This window comes from Ornithorhynchus anatinus, chromosome 13, assembly GCF_004115215.2.
Source record: "Ornithorhynchus anatinus isolate Pmale09 chromosome 13, mOrnAna1.pri.v4, whole genome shotgun sequence".
NCBI lineage: Eukaryota > Metazoa > Chordata > Mammalia > Monotremata > Ornithorhynchidae > Ornithorhynchus > Ornithorhynchus anatinus.
The window spans coordinates 33,342,139-33,357,826 of record NC_041740.1 but is presented as its reverse complement, the minus strand read 5'-3'; the positions used below and the strand labels follow the sequence as shown (position 1 = coordinate 33,357,826).

General features: G+C 41.9%; 1 protein-coding gene across 2 annotated transcripts in view; it reads right to left on the bottom strand.

Annotated features, from left to right (window-relative positions):
- Positions 1-5,555: 5,555 nt before the first annotated feature.
- Positions 5,556-15,688, bottom strand: part of UPF2 (UPF2 regulator of nonsense mediated mRNA decay) — a 59,824-nt gene continuing 49,691 nt past the window's right edge. The window contains exons 20-22 of one of the 2 annotated variants that reach the window (XM_029077359.2): positions 14,529-14,670; positions 13,755-13,875; positions 5,556-6,828 (exon numbers count right to left, since the gene is read on the bottom strand). In XM_029077359.2, coding sequence (XP_028933192.1) covers positions 6,819-6,828; positions 13,755-13,875; positions 14,529-14,670 — 273 coding nt within the window. In that variant the 3' untranslated portion in view covers positions 5,556-6,818. Of the gene's footprint in view, positions 6,829-13,750; positions 13,876-14,528; positions 14,671-15,688 lie in introns of those variants that run through there. The other variant, XM_029077360.1, reaches the window with a different exon arrangement.

Here is a 15,688-nt window from a genome sequence, read left to right as displayed (position 1 = left end):
CGTGGAACATGGACTGTCTGTCCTGGTTATCTTGAATCTACCCCAGTGCTTCATACAGTACCTGACACACAGTAAGTGCTTAACAATTCCCTCTAAAAAAAAAAATTGGCTTCAGGAAATCCTGTCTGATGATCATGGTATTGACTTCTCTGTTCACTCTTTCCCCAGTCAATTATATTTATTGAGTGCTTATTGTGTGCAGAGCATTGTACCAAGTATTTGGGAGAGTATGTGTCTCTACTGTCTGCTAAGGAAAGGTTTGGCTCTATTGCCTGAAACACCACCTCTGTTTTGAAATTTGAGATTATCTCTACTTTCTTCTGCCTCATATTATTTTCCTGGTGGGTCTGAACCAGCACTGGCTTTGGGACTTCACAAGTCGGAGTATCTGTAGCCCTGCTGCCTATGTGGGTATAGTTCTTTCAATCGTTCATTCAATCATATTTAATGAGCACTTACTGTGTGCAAAGCACTGTACTAAGCACTTGGGAGAGTACAATATAACAGACACCTTCCTGCCCATAATAGTTCTGCTGGGAGGCTGGGACTACATTTTCCAGGAGCGGTAAAGGGAAATGCTCATATTTGACTGTTCCCCCAGTTGGACCAACTTTCAGTTTAGCTAAAGATTTACTTCTGTTCTGATTCTAGGCTTGCCAGAGGCCCATGACAGTGCCAGGCCAGGCCCAAGGCAGGCTGAGCCTGAGGTGGGCAGGGTCAGCTGGGATCCCAATTTCTAGTCTGTATAGGGCTCAACTAACACCCATTTCTTGGTAACTAACAGATAACCCATCTGGCTTCCAAATCTCTTCTTTAGGGAGCAAGGAATTGTTTCTGAATTTAAGTGACCAATCAGCTGGGGAGGTGGGAGTGTTTTCCTCCCGAATGTTAGGGCAACAGCCAAAGCTAAATTAACCTGATTGATGACATTCCACCTATTGTTCAAGTATACTTTTCATTGGCCAATGAAGCCCATTCGCTAAAGGCTTGTGCCCTAGGTTTTTATCAGCCAGGCCTGGGTACAATGTCCAGTCCATACTATCTCTTCACTTTCAGCCCTGTTGACTGTAGATGGATTTGGGGAGTTATTGCATAGGATGCTTAAGTTTCTTTACCTTCCTGCCCCTGAAGAGCTTTGCTGACCTCTGACCTGCTGCTATCTTGGTTAGTTCATATTTCTTCAGCCTCTGTTGCCAGAAGCTGGGGGTCGGAGAGGTGGCTTTGTCCAGTGTGGGACAGGTAGGGACCCCCAGAATTCAACCAGCCTACGTGGGACCCTAGGCTGCCTTCCCCCTATAATGCACAATCAGGAAAAAAAACCAGAAATACCTTTTTCCAGAGCCAGTTTATGAAAGTTCTGGTTTTCATTCTAAAAGGAACTTGGATATCCAGCAGATGATTGCAGAACGACTGAGTTCTCTGGATATGGAGAGTTGAAATGCCTGCTCTGAAAGAGAATTTTGTCCAGACACATTAGTAACAACAAAGCTGTAACTCAGAAAGAAGCCATCTGAGGCCCAGGGAGCCAGACTGTCCAAGAGGCATCAATACAGAGGGAAATACATGCCACAGCTGGAAGGGGAATTGCTTTTGAAAGTCAGGACCAATCCTGCAAGCTTAGATGGAACATACTGCTGATCGACTGTCCCCATCCTATATGCATCTACTAAGTGACAGCTTTCCTTCCTATCAAGTGAATCTGAGACCACCTGCAACAATTTGCTATTTCAACTAAACTGAACAGGGCAGAAGAGTGAGATTCTGCAGCTAGTACCATTTTGGTTCAAACTTTGACTGTTCATCAGCTCATTCTTGATCAACTGGGCACTCTAAACTTGCAAAAATACCTAATTACCTCAGCTGGGGCTCTAGGTTCATTTAGAAAAGAAAGGCAGATGAGTAACTGCTCTAGTGCTAACTTTCTCACCATACCTCAATCTTGTCTATCTTGCCACGGACCTCTTTCTTGCCCAAGTCCTGCCTCTGGCCTGAAGCATCCACCCTCCTAATATCCAACAGACAATTACTTTCCCCCACTTCAAAGTCTTACAGAAGGCACACCTCCTCAAAAAGGCCTTCCCTGACTAAGTCCTTCTCATCTTCAACTCCCTTTTGCAGCACCCTGACTTCCTCCCTTTATTCACGCCCCCTCCCAGCCCCACAGCACTTATATACAAAACTGTAATCTATTTATATTCATGTCTGTTTCCCTCTCTAAACTGTAAGCTCTTTGTGGACGGGGAATGTATCTGTTATATTGTACTCACCCTAATACTTAGTACAGTGCTCTGCACACAGTAAGTGCTCAATAAATAAGACTGACTGAGTGACGAAGTGTTGTTCTGGTTGCCCGGTTTCTCCAAGACAGGAGGTGGCACTCTGCTCTGGCTCTCTGGGAAGTAGGTCAGTAGAAACTCTCGCATCCTCATGCAAATTCCTTAAAAAGTGGGTAGGAAGGATCATAGAAGGATGTCGTTTCAGACTCAGAGATCTGCATTTCAGATTTGCAAGGTGAATCACGTTTCACTGATTAACATCAGCCATAGCTTTTGTTTCTATTTTTTTGTCCCTTTTGTGCTCTTAAAGGTGGCTGACCACTGTTAAGCAGCAACCACAATTTGTGAATGAGGGATCTGAAAACAATTTCAAACAGCATTTGGCTCCCATTTCGTATTTCTCTTCAGGGTCTCTATGTACCTGCCACACAGATCATGACTGTGCAAATTTTACTGTTAGAGAAACTGGAGTTTTTAGAAAATATTGAAGTTCCCAAGATTACCTACTGAGTCATAAACAAGTCCATGTGTCATTAAATCCCTATAAGAAAGAAAACGCAGCAGCATGGCTTAGTTTATGGAGCATTGGCCTGAGAGACAGAAGAACTTGGGTTCTAATCCCAGCTCCACTACTCATCTACTGGGTGACCTGGGGTAAGTCACTTAACTTCACTGTGCCTGTCACCTCATCTGTAAAAATGAGGATACTGTGAGCCTTATGTAGGGGACAGACTGTGTCCAACCTGATTAGTGTATTTACCCTAGTGCTTTGTAGAGCCCGGGCACAGAGTTAGCACTTAACAGATACTATAGAACAAACAAAAAAGAATAGCAAATAAGTCTTTTTATTACCAGACTCTAAAGTATGACAATGAATGCAGAATAATTTCCATATAACACCAGGTGTTCCCTTGCTGTTGATTATTTCAAATATAAAAACACTTTGTGGATAATGAAACTCACTTTCTTAGTCTTCTGACCATCAACAACAGGCAATTTTATGCCTCGGGCTGATCCCAGCAGCCACTACTACTGTGATGACAGCAGGGGGGCATAGAGGGGAGTCTTTCTTCCCATCTGATCCACCTACTTCCCGCTGGACTCCCTGCAGAGGCAAAACCTGGAAAGCTGGCAAGAAGCAACAGGACTGGAGCAGGTAAGAATAGGTATCAGTTCACTAGTTTCTGGATTCTTAGAGTTTGAACTTTTGAGAGAAAACATGTTGGAGAAAGTGGTAGCAGCTGCAGGGGAAGGGGAAAGAGGACAGGTATTACCCCATTTTACAGATGAGAAAACATGTACAGGGGAATTTAAGTGCCTTGCCTCACTTCTTACAGCAGGCAAATAGTGGAGCCAGTATTAGAACTCTTGTCCTCTGACTCCCAGGCTCATGTTCTTCCCGCTAGACCACACTGCTTCTCAAGCATGCTAGTAATGGTACAAAGAAGCTGCTTGTACATGGTATATTTCTGGGTAAGCTGCTTCCCTGTTCACCAAGAGTAGATATTTGAAAACTACAGCAAAAGGGCCAAAAGGGGGGAATATTCTCTTCCCACATGGGTTGGACAAACTTGGTCTATTAAGGTTTATGGTTAGTCAGCATGCCCTCAGGACCCTGGTCACTGGGGTGACCCCAATACATAAATTAAGCTGGCAACTGTCAGAGATAAGATTCAATTAGGTTGATTTAATAACTGTGGTACTTGTTAAGCACTTACTATGAGCCAGGCACTTTATTAAATGCTGGGGTGGATATGAGCAAATTGGGTTGGACACAGTCCCTGTCCCACATTGGGTTTACAGCCTTAAAATTCTCATTTTACAGATGACAACTGAGGCCCAGAGAAGTGAAGTGACTTGTCCAAGGTCAAACAGCAGACAAGTGGCAGGGCCGGGATTAGAACCTAGATCTGTCTGATTCCCAGGCCCATGCCCTATTCGCTAGGCCTCGCTGCTTCTCTATTTGCTAACCAATATGAAATTGTGTTTTTGGAAGCTGAATGACGTGAACTCCCAAGTGAAAGCATGTTCAACTCTCATTCACAAGGATTTTTATCCCTTTCTCCCTTCTGGCATACTTGGTATCCCAATAAGGATTTGTTTGTCCTAAAGGGGACTCCCGACAGGTTGATGATGTTTGGGCCACACAAGCGCCCTGGCATTCAGCTCCTAATGCAGGGGTGGGGGGTTTCTAAGTCTTTCTTCTACAGATGCTGGTTTCTGATGGGAGGAGGTAATAATAATAATAATAATGTTGGTATTTGTTAAGCGCTTACTATGTGCCGAGCACTGTTCTAAGTGCTGGGGTAGACATAGGGGAATCAGGCTGCCCCACGTGGGGCTCACACTCTTAATCCCCATTTTACAGATGAGGGAACTGAGGCACAGAGAAGTTAAGTAACTTGCCCACAGTCACACAGCCGACAAGTGGCAGAGCTGGGATTCGAACTCATGAGCCCTGACTCCAAAGCCCGTGCTCTTTCCACTGAGCCACGCTGCTTCTCAACATCATTATCATCAACATCATTATTTTAGTTTCTACTTAGTGCAGAACAATGAACATACAATGAAAGACAGAATAGTTACAAACTATTCTCAGCCTCTTAGCAGCCCAGCCGCCTCAGGGAGATACCAACTTTCTGACAATCCCCAGCTCTTAGTTGTCTTAGGCACTCTTTCTCCCACTACTCTGGGCTCCCTACTTTTGATCTTGCTGGAAATTTCAGGACTTTGAGTTGGCAAAGATGAAGCTCTTTGACACAAATATTACTATCTTCTGAGAACCAAATCTGAGTCTAGTAGCAAAATCTTCTAATGAACTGAATTTAACAAGAATTGAAAGATTGTTATTAGATATTAGAAGAACAGAAGACTCAATAGAGAATTCCCAAGTATTGCCTAAAGATTTGGATAATTTTTTCATCCTTCCTCTTGAACATCCCCTAAATATTTTCTTCCCTTTTTAGTGCTCAAGCCATGCCTTTATAAGGACTCTAATCAGGTCACCAGTGTTTCTACCATGCTGAGCCATGTCCAAGTTTTCAATTTTTTCTTCATTGCTGGTACCAGTTCCAAATGGCTTTGTTGAAAATATTGAGATGTGGTATGTTATCTTGTAGATAACTTTTCACAAGCATCAACATTCATTTGGGCACAAGGTCAGAACAGCTGCTTAAAGAAATGTTGAAAGCCTTCCCAAGGATGCAGAGAGAACTAGCTGGTCCCAACAGATTCTGATTTACTACTTAGTGAGATTCTAAAAAAAACATACAACACATGAAATCTAAATTACAACACTTTATTGCAGCATCGGCAAAGGTCAGATTTCTGAAGCTGGTGAAGATCGGGCATTTCTGTGTGAAATGTTACAACTTTTGTTTCTTGTTTAATTCTCCATGCAGAAACCGAAAAGGTGATAAGAAAAAAAAATTAAAATAGCTAGGAAAAAATGGTTTAATCAAGTAGAAGCATACAGATGGGCTCTTTAAAAGTACTAGACCTACCAGAAAGCAAACGAAAGACACAACTACTCTAACAAATAACAGATTGTCAGAAATGGACCAAGAAACTTTATTTCTACTTAGGAAAAAAAAAAACAAAAAAACAAAAACAAAATAAAAGCTCTATTTGTTTCCAGACTTCGTTAGAGACAGAGGCTGTAAACCCATGAAGGTCAACAAAACTTCCGGATCCACTTCTTGTTGTCCTTCAGTAATTTTTCTGTGACATGCTGACTGGCACATTTTGGTTTTCAATGATACTTACAATGGGCTCGACTTTAACCCTGGCCTTAGGCTTGTTACCAGACTTTTCAAGCACTCTGGATCACCACTCTCTCTCTCTATAGGAATAGTCTTCACATTCTCCTACTTAATCGCCAATTTTATCTCATTGGCTCTGCTGGATCAAACTGATTTTTCTCTCCCACGCTTTGCTCCTTGCGACGTATTCCTAAAACGAAAGTCTTTCTTGTGGGGTACCTGGCATTTGGAGAGCTTTCATCATTTTGTTGTCCTGCACGTAAGGTTTTACTAGAAGATTTGACTGCTTGCTCTATACTTTTTCTACTGTAATCTCGGAGCCCCCAAATGTATATTCTTCCAACACAGGATGTTCAACTCAGAGACAATGTATTTCACCTCAACTTTATAACTCATGTTCATTTTCCCTGTTACATTACCATCAAACCTCTTCTGTTCTGGCACAATCCAGCTCATTGGCAGTTGTTCTTGGAGTAACTGCTCGGTAGTAAAGTTAACCATCTCTTTTTCTTTACTTCCACTCCCAGGAGAAGATTAACCCTCGCATGGTTCCCATTACAAAAGGCCTTTTTTATGCTGTCACTGGAAGCTTCGACTTGTTCTGGTGGTAGTGGAGGCTGGTGTTTCCGCCTCGTGGCCCCAGCTTGTTCCGGGTTTAGATTCTCAACTCTCCAGACCGACGTGCTGAGATGTGTCCACTGCTCTCGTTCAATTGCTGGAGGACTCCTCTATCCACAACATCAGAGATACAGGACCTAATGAAATGACACTTGCTGCTGGATCAACGTCTCCTAAACAGATAGATAAGGAGATATTGAAGCAAAGACCGTTACCAATCTGCACCTGTTGGCAAGGGGACGGGCAGGACTTGCAACAGTTATTCATTAGAGAAGAGGCTGCATCTCCAAAAACGCAACGGCATCTTAAGTAAAATTGGGAAGAGTGGTTCTCCCAGCAAGGGGGGAGGAATGGCTCTCTTTCATAACTGATTTCTAAGGTACTCTGAATATTCCATTTATTTCTTGAAGGACAAGGTATCTGTCACTTTGAAAGTTCATATATTCAAGTGTTAAACTCTCAGGAAGGTGGATTGAAAGAAATAAGAACCTGTCAGCAAATGCCTCCTAAAGGAAGCTCAAAGAAAGAGTCTGGAACAGAGTAGTTGGTTCAAATCTGTAGGCTTACTGGACAAGAGAGAAACGTCCACAAGTTTTCTTATATAGTATACACATGCTATGCCTGTTATACTGCAATGTACTGCCTGAATCTCAAGATATGCAACTGTTTCAGCTCACAGTTCAAGAGTGTTTATATTATACATCCTGGACAATATACCGCACTGCTGCTGTTTTAGGATACAGTGTAAATAATCTCATTTTGCCAATCTTCACTGAATTAGCAATAACAAAGTTCTTGAGGTTCAACAGTTACTGGAGATTAAGCGCAACTGCTGGGGCTTCAATCTTTGAACACTCACACTTGGCCCATATGTTCAGTTTCTCTGAGTGCTGGCAACCGGTTAACAGAGTGGAAAGGTTGACTAAGCTTATTAATGACTGAGGAGAGCTAGGTAGTTGAGGGTCTAGTGCCATTATAACCCCACTAGAACCAAACATTCATTACTAGTTAGAACAAAAGAGTACATTCATTACTAGTTAGAACAAAAGAGTTCTGAGATGGAACTTCAGTTTTAACTTATACAAAAGGGTCTCATTTGATAAAACAATGGAAAAACCTCCCAATTCTGATTAGTTAGCAAATGAGTCTGTGAAAACTCAAAGAGGTCACAATACCACAGGCATTAGGCACTTGAAAACTGCTGATATTAAAATAACTCATTTTCAAACAGATTTCATTTGGACAAGCAGCGTGGTCTAGCGGGAAGGAACACGGGCCTGCAAGTCAAAAGGACATGGGTTCTAATCTAATCCCATCTCTGCCACTTGTCTGCTGAGTGACCTTGGGTAAGTCACTTACCTTCTCTCTGCCTTAGTCATCTCATCTGTAAAACAAGGATTAGTACTGTGAGCCCCATGTGGGACATGGACTGTGTCCAACCGGATTAGCTTGTTACTACCTCCGTGCTTAGTACAGTGCCTGGCACAAAATAAGCTCTTAATACCATAAAAAATGAATTACAAATGATAGCCAGAGAAAGTTTCTTTCATGCTGGAAGAGTAACAACCATGTTGCAAACAGGATTGATCAGTGGCCTCTCACCCAGTAATCTTCACGTGGACTGAATCAATTGCTGTGGCATGGCCTTTTGAATTCCCGATGTGCAGAGCTGACTTCAGCCAGGGCAAAGATCTGTTTGGATAAAGCTGAATCTATAGTAACAATAGGAGGTGCCAAACTATCTTCACCAGGAAGAGTACAGTGGTTGTGAGGTGTCCAGTGTGACTGTTTTCTCGATATACTAGAAATTCACCTTTCAAAGAGAGCCGGAAGACTTAAGGAAAGCTGAAGCAACAGAATGTAATGTAATAGGTGTTCGACAAACAACCCTCACTAAATACTATTGATGGGTTGATTGACAATTTACCCAGATCCTTCCTAGAACCTACTAACATTATGAAAATCTGCATAGATTGTTGGAAAGAACACAGAACTGGGAGTCAGACCACCTGGGTTCTCATTTCTAAACTGTAAACTCATTGGGGGGCAGGAAATGTTTCTACCAACTCTGCTATACTGTACTCTCCCAATTACTTAGTACAGTGCTCTGCGCACAGTAAGCTCTCAATAAACATGACATTGATTTCAGCTCCCCTGATTTGCCTGCTGTGTGATCCTGGGTCAATCACCTGACTTCTCTGTGCCCAGTTTCCTCACATGTAAAATGGGTATTAAATATCCATTCATTCAATCATATTTACTGAGAGCTTACTATTTGCAGAGCATTGTACTAAGTGCTTGGGAGAGTACAAAATAATAAACAGACACATTCCCTGCCCATAACAAGCTTAGAGTCTAGACCTTACTGTCTATTCATTCAATCGTATTTATTGAGCGCTGTTTGCAGAACACTGTACTCTCCCTCCCGCGTTAAGATGAGCTCCATGTAGGCCTGGGGCTATGATCCAAGTACACTGTATTTACTCTGGCACTTAACACAGTGCTTGGCATATAGTGAATACTTCACCACCACCACAATTATTATTATTTAGCTGCACAACTTCCTGGGATGAAAGATTCCAGATGCTTAAACACACTTTTTTATTAACTTGGGCCCCAAAGGAGTAGCCAGTCCTCAAATTCTTAATAGCAGCAGCAGCCATAACCCAAACCAACAAAAGTATTTACTGAGGGCTTACTTTGTGTAAAGAACTCTACTTAAGTGCTTGGGAGGTTACGACAGTTAAACACAATCTCTACCCTCAAGAAGCTTACAAGTTCGCTTCATCTACCACTCAGGTAAAAATTGGAGTGACCCAGGAAGAGCCAGGAGCCATTATTCTACAAAGCATGTGGCACTTCCACCTCCCTCCCTGCGCAGGAGTTACAGACCTTTAGGCAATGTCAGGAATGGAGCCAGCCATCACTCCAACCAGTCCCTATTCACTGCATCCTACACTTGTCCCAGTCCCAGTCAATCCCTGCCCATCTTCTTCTCCTGACAGCATTCCCACTATCAGTACTGTCTTCAGCAATGTAACAGAGATAACATTCGAACAGCTGAAGTTTTTAGAGGGTTCTTTTTTTCCATTCAATAATAGGTTCAGTCTATTTTAAGGGTTACATTTAACTTTAGGGTGTGGAGATGATCTGAAAGACTTTTAGGATCACCTAGCCATTGTTGCTAATCTAATAAACTGCTTCTGAATTTGGACTTGGTATCTTCCCTCCTAACTTTCCATCAGTCTCAACACTATCACCTTCCTGGTCCCAGAAGTCCATAGCCTTGGTATAATCTTTGACTCCTTGTTGTCCTGTAGTCCTCACATTCAACTAGGAGCTAAATCCTGCCATTTTTTCTTCCACATTTTCCAGATCCTCCCCGTTCCTTGTCATCCAAATGTCCACCACTGACTCCTAAGTTCAGTATACCGAACTGGTACCACTAGCCTCCAGGATCTCCCCTCTTTAGTCTTCAATGTATGCTGCTGCTTCCTGGATCATCTTCCTAAAATGTCTCAAACCTCCAATGGCTCCCCATGTCCCTCTGCAACAAGTAGAATCTCCTTATCATTGGCTTGAAGACTCTCTCTGTCAGGTACTTTCTAGCTTTGGTTCTCCACTCTTCCCAAACTCACCTTCTAACTGTTCTTAGCTCTTGACTCAGAAGTCTGTCCTGTCTCAAATGTGCCAGATCTCAGCTCCCTATCAACAAAACCCTCCTGAAATCCCAGCTCCTTCTGAAAGCTTTCCCAGATTAATTCTTCCCACCCCAAACTGTACCAACCGGCTTTCCATTCTCCTCAGAACTTGTCTTATACTGATAAATTGATCTCAATAATAATAATTGTGGTACTTGTTAAGCACATACTATATGCCAGGCACTGTACTAGAAACAAATCTGATTGGACACAATCCCTGTTCCACATTGGACTCAGTCTTCATCCCCATTTTATAGATAACAGACACAGAGGAAGAGAAGTGACCTGCCCAAGGTCACAGAGCAGACAAGTGGTGGGCTGGTATTAGAACCCATGACCCTCCTGCCTCCCAGACCTGTGCTCTATCCACTAGGCCATGCAAGCTGCTATTTCTCAGTTCGAGCCTAGCTTACTCTAAGCTTATTTCATTGTAATATTGTTGTTCTGTTCCCATTATTTGAAAGCCATCTGTATCTGCCTGCCTCCCCCACTGAACTATTATATCCTTGAGGCCCAGGAACATAATTTTTGCTTTTGTTGAACTCTTCCAAGGGCTGAGTTAAGTGCTGTATACATACTAGATACTCAGGGAATACTCCTAATTGACTGGTTCATAAAGCTGGTTTTGCTGGGGGCTTTGCCTCAATATTACAAGCTTTCCTGAGGTAATAAGGAAACTTCTATATCTTTCCTCATTCTCTAGTTCCATGCCAGGTTGAGGAAGCAGGTGCTCCCTGAAGAAGTACTACAAGGAGGGTAAAGGGAAGAGTAAATCATTTTAGAGTAACTTTTCATTTCCCTGGATCTCTCAGCTGCTTTTTTTATGCCGGTGGCTTAAGCAGGAGACAGGATGGGGAGGGAAAACAAAGAGGCAAAAAGACCCCACTTTATTCTCTCCCTGTCCTGTGCTGCCAAAAAAAATGAGAGTAATTCATCACATTCACATTCTCAAAAGGAGAAAAGGTACTTCAGAAATTCTCCTTTCTGCAGGAGATACTGTGGTCAAATAGAGAGTTGCAGATCAAATACAGCCATAAATCCTAACAACCTAAGTGTTTTATGGCAAAGTACCTGACCTAAAGAACCAGAACATACTTTTAAGACAAGTTTCAAGAGGGAATAGTAATAGTGGCACAGACTCTTAAGTCATCTTTTCCATTTGTAATTTACAAGGCACAGGAAGGCAGGAAATGGAAAAAGGAAGACATACTGGAGGGTTACAAAAGGTGAGGAGAAAGCTGTTAATGACTAGATAGGGATAAATGAGATTACTTAATGGAGAATTTGGAAAACCAACAGGGGGAGTTAAAAAAAGGGTGACAAGAGTGATGAAATCTTCCACTTTGAAATAAATGTGTCATATAACAGTAGAATTTTAAAATCTTGAAATCTTTATGGAATATTAGGCTCCTTAAAGTTCTAAAAATTTCCCAACAGAAGTAGGGGTGCCGAGCAAGTTTTAACAGTGTCCAGAGGTGGTGGTGACTTAGCACAGAAACACAGAAGAGGGGTGTGACACTAGCTTCTGAATTCCAGTATTTTGGGTTTCTGAAGAAAAGTTCAGAAACTAAAGAAAATAGACATTATCAAGGACATTGGAATGTGTGTATGGAACTACTTTTAAAAATGTTTCCAAAACAGGAAAAATCTAAGACATTTCAGGAAATATGCCTTCTTTTTCACTGCTTGTTAACCCAGTTTCAACATTTCAGCAGTAATGAACAACTTTATTACATATCTTTAATGAACGTTTGGACAATAATACCCCCTAATATCCTGCTACTTTAATTAAGATAGTTTTGTGCTTCACTACTTTAACTTAACTAGGTTAAAACAGACTCAACAGATGTTAAGGAACATAGAACCTCAAACTGTCATGACAAGCTGATTTGCTAAAACTGCAATTTGATTAGGGGTTTTCAGTAAACCTGCACACTGAAAAAAAAAAAAAAAAAAAGAAAAAGCTCTTCAAGGAGTAGAGCCATATGCTCAGATGGATATGTGAACTTTTATTTTCCTCTTAAACAAGAATTTGGCTTCAATCTCACCATATTTTGCTGTCTATTCCTTCAATTGATGACAAGAATATCTTTCAGCGTTGCCAAACAGCTTCGTCAAACTCTGGGCAAAAGGTACTGTGGCGGGGGCAAACCTAGGTTCTAACCTCACAAAACAGAGTTAAATGCATATTGTAAAAGGGGAGTGGGAATGAATATCATCTTAAGACTCGACCCTCAGTGGTATCTTCATTCTCCATCTACGACTCTGGACCTACTATTAGCCAGAAAGAACCAGACCATGTGAGGTGGCATAATTGGCACTCATCTCAACCCTTAAAACTAGTCTCTTACCTCAACCCACGAAATTACTCTCTTGAGAAGTCTCCAATAATTATTATAATTATTATTGCAATAATAAAACATCTATGTAGCCAACCTAATTACCTTTGATATTGAGAATACTTAAAACATGAGCCTTGCATACCATTCTAATAATTGTTCATGTAACATGATCTTAAGTGGCATTGGCAGATATCTGACCAGGAAATTTCAGAAACAAAACCTCTTCAAACAATCTCCAGCAGCAACTCAAACAGTTTAGCAAAAGGTTATTATTTTTGGTCAACTTCAGGGCCATTCTGCCCTGCATTGGCAGGACATACAATTAAAACCTACCATCTCGCCAGCCAACCTGTAACTGAAGTCACTTGCAGGACATAACCATAAAATCTAAAATCAAATTATCTACTACTGAAATCAATGACCTTCTGCTAAAAGCAATCTGATCTACCATTCCAGTTGGCTGGCTCTCAGAAACTCTTGTATATGAGCCAAAAATTTTTCATTAATCAATAATCAGTGGGAGATGGACCAGCCAAGAAGAATGTCAGGAATGGACGGCAAGGAGGTGGAGTGTAAGCTCATTAAGGGCAGGGAACGGGTCCATTAATTCCTTATGTTGTTCTCTCCCAAGATCTTAATACAGTACTCTGCACATAGGAAGTGCTCAATAAATACCACTGAGTGAATGACTGACTGAAAGGCTGAGGGAGAGGGGAGACAGGATCTGGTAGAGCCTCTCAACTGTCCTTCTTTGCCCCTTTCCCCACAGCCACCTCCCAGGGCCCCAGCCAAGCTTACCTACAGCAATGATCTCTGATTCACACCCTTGTTCACCCTCAATCTCAAGTGCCATCATTCAATGAGGCCCCTTGCCTAATTATTACACAGATATTTGTTTTGAGGCAACCATAAAAATGATCTTCCATTTTTAAACAGATCCTCGAATAAGAAAGCAGGAAGACCTTTATTACTTAGGCTTACATCTTTAGTTATCATTTTAACAGTCTGAGTTTCAGGACAAATGGATCACTACGGACTCAATAAAGATGATCTTACCTCCCACCAGTCTTAAAGATTAGATCTGCATTAGGTGCTCCCTTTGGATGCTGGTAACGAGGCCGTCGCTCACGATTGGTGTTTGCTGGAGCCGGACGCTGTGCTAGAGACTGTAACATCTCTGTAGTTACGGGTACACACAGACATACACAGGCACACAAAAAAATCAACTCTGAGGATTAACTTTGGTAAATGTCATTTACCCCCATGTGGCTGACAGAATCCTGGGGAGATCAAGCTTAAACCCCTCTGCAAGAGAGGTGGCTGAGATTAGAAACACAAAAGGAATGTGAGCTTGCTGTGGGCAGGGAATTTGTCTGTTGTTATACTGTACTCTTCCAAGCGCTTAGTACAGTGCTTTGGCCACAGTAAGCCCTTAATAAATACAACTGAATGAAATGGACAATAATAACCAGTTAAGGGTACTGGACCAGATGCTTCTAATACCCAATGACCAGATTATCCCAGCTGTTGATAGTTTACTTCAGAAACTTTCTTTTGTCCCTTGGGGAAGTGTTCATGGAAAGTGGATTCTACATAGAGCACTCATTTTAATCCACTCCAAAAGAACCAGCCCAAGTGGATTCCTTCATTCTGAAGTCTTTCAGAAGCATGGTTTGGGGGAAATGGATAAATCACCCAAGACAAACCATCCCCACTCCCAAATGAACTGGAACCTCTAGGTGGGTTTTTGAACCAGGGTGGTTTCTCAAATAATCCAAGGTCAGAAGCTGTGGGCTAAACAACTATGCCCGGCCCCTGCACTTTATATACCTTGATAATCTTCTTGTTCTTGCCGTTCATTGATATCCAGTGTGAGTTTTTTCATTCTCATTCTCTCCTCTTGCTCTGCCTGCTGTTGGTTCCAATGATTTGCAGCAAGTTGGGAAGACATGGGGACATTAAGGATCTTAAACTGAAAGAAAAACATATGTTTCATTCATAGCTATAGAAAAACAGCAGTGAAGAAATGGAAAAATTAACTTGAGAAAAGAAATCGTACGTTCCAATTCCCACTGCCACAATCAAGATAATTTAATGAGCATCTGTTTGGGACAATGAAACATACCAGGTGCTAAGGAGAATATATGAAAAACACTTATTTACATATCTGTAATTTTATTTATCCCTTTGCTCTTCCCCCTTCTTAGGTTCAAAGCACTTATGTGCATATGTGTAACTTTATTTATTTGTATTGATGTCGGTCTCCCCCACTCTATGCTGTGAGCTCGTTGTGGGCAGGGAATGTCACTGTTTATTGATGCATTGTCCTTTCCCAAGCGCTTAGTATGCGGCTCTGCATATAGTAAGTGCTCAATAAATACGACTGATTGAATGAACTGATTGAATGAAAGGCAAGATGCCACTTAATCAACGGCATTTATTGACCACTTACTATGCTCAGAGCACAATGATCAGAAAAAGATGCTCTTCCCCCAGACCAACATTCCGCCGCTGTCTCCCGTCCCTTCCTGTTGTAATTCGGGGCAAGTGTCCTGAGACTCCACATCTTTGGGTAAGCAGCAGAGCTCCCTAGGTGCAGGTCGCGGGGCCCCTGCTTTGATTGGCCCTGTCTCAGGGATGGCCCTGACACGGTACAAAGGATAACATGGTTTTTTGGGCAGACGTCAGCAGTACGGAATTGGCTGTTAGACCATTCAGTGACTTACAGGGTTCATCTTAAGTAGGAAGAATAAATGGATTGGTTTGTTTGAATCAACAAAAAGACCCTTAAAAACTTCATGCTCCCTCTCTTCATGTTCAGGACCCACTTAATTTATACAACTCTAAGGTCAGGAAATTGGGAACAGTATGAACACAATTATTTTCTTTTGAATTACTTATCTCAGTGTTTATGTGACTTCAGAAGCAAGTTATTTCTCAACACATACTGGTGTACAAAGAGACCTTTCATTTGCTCGAGAATCAAAGAT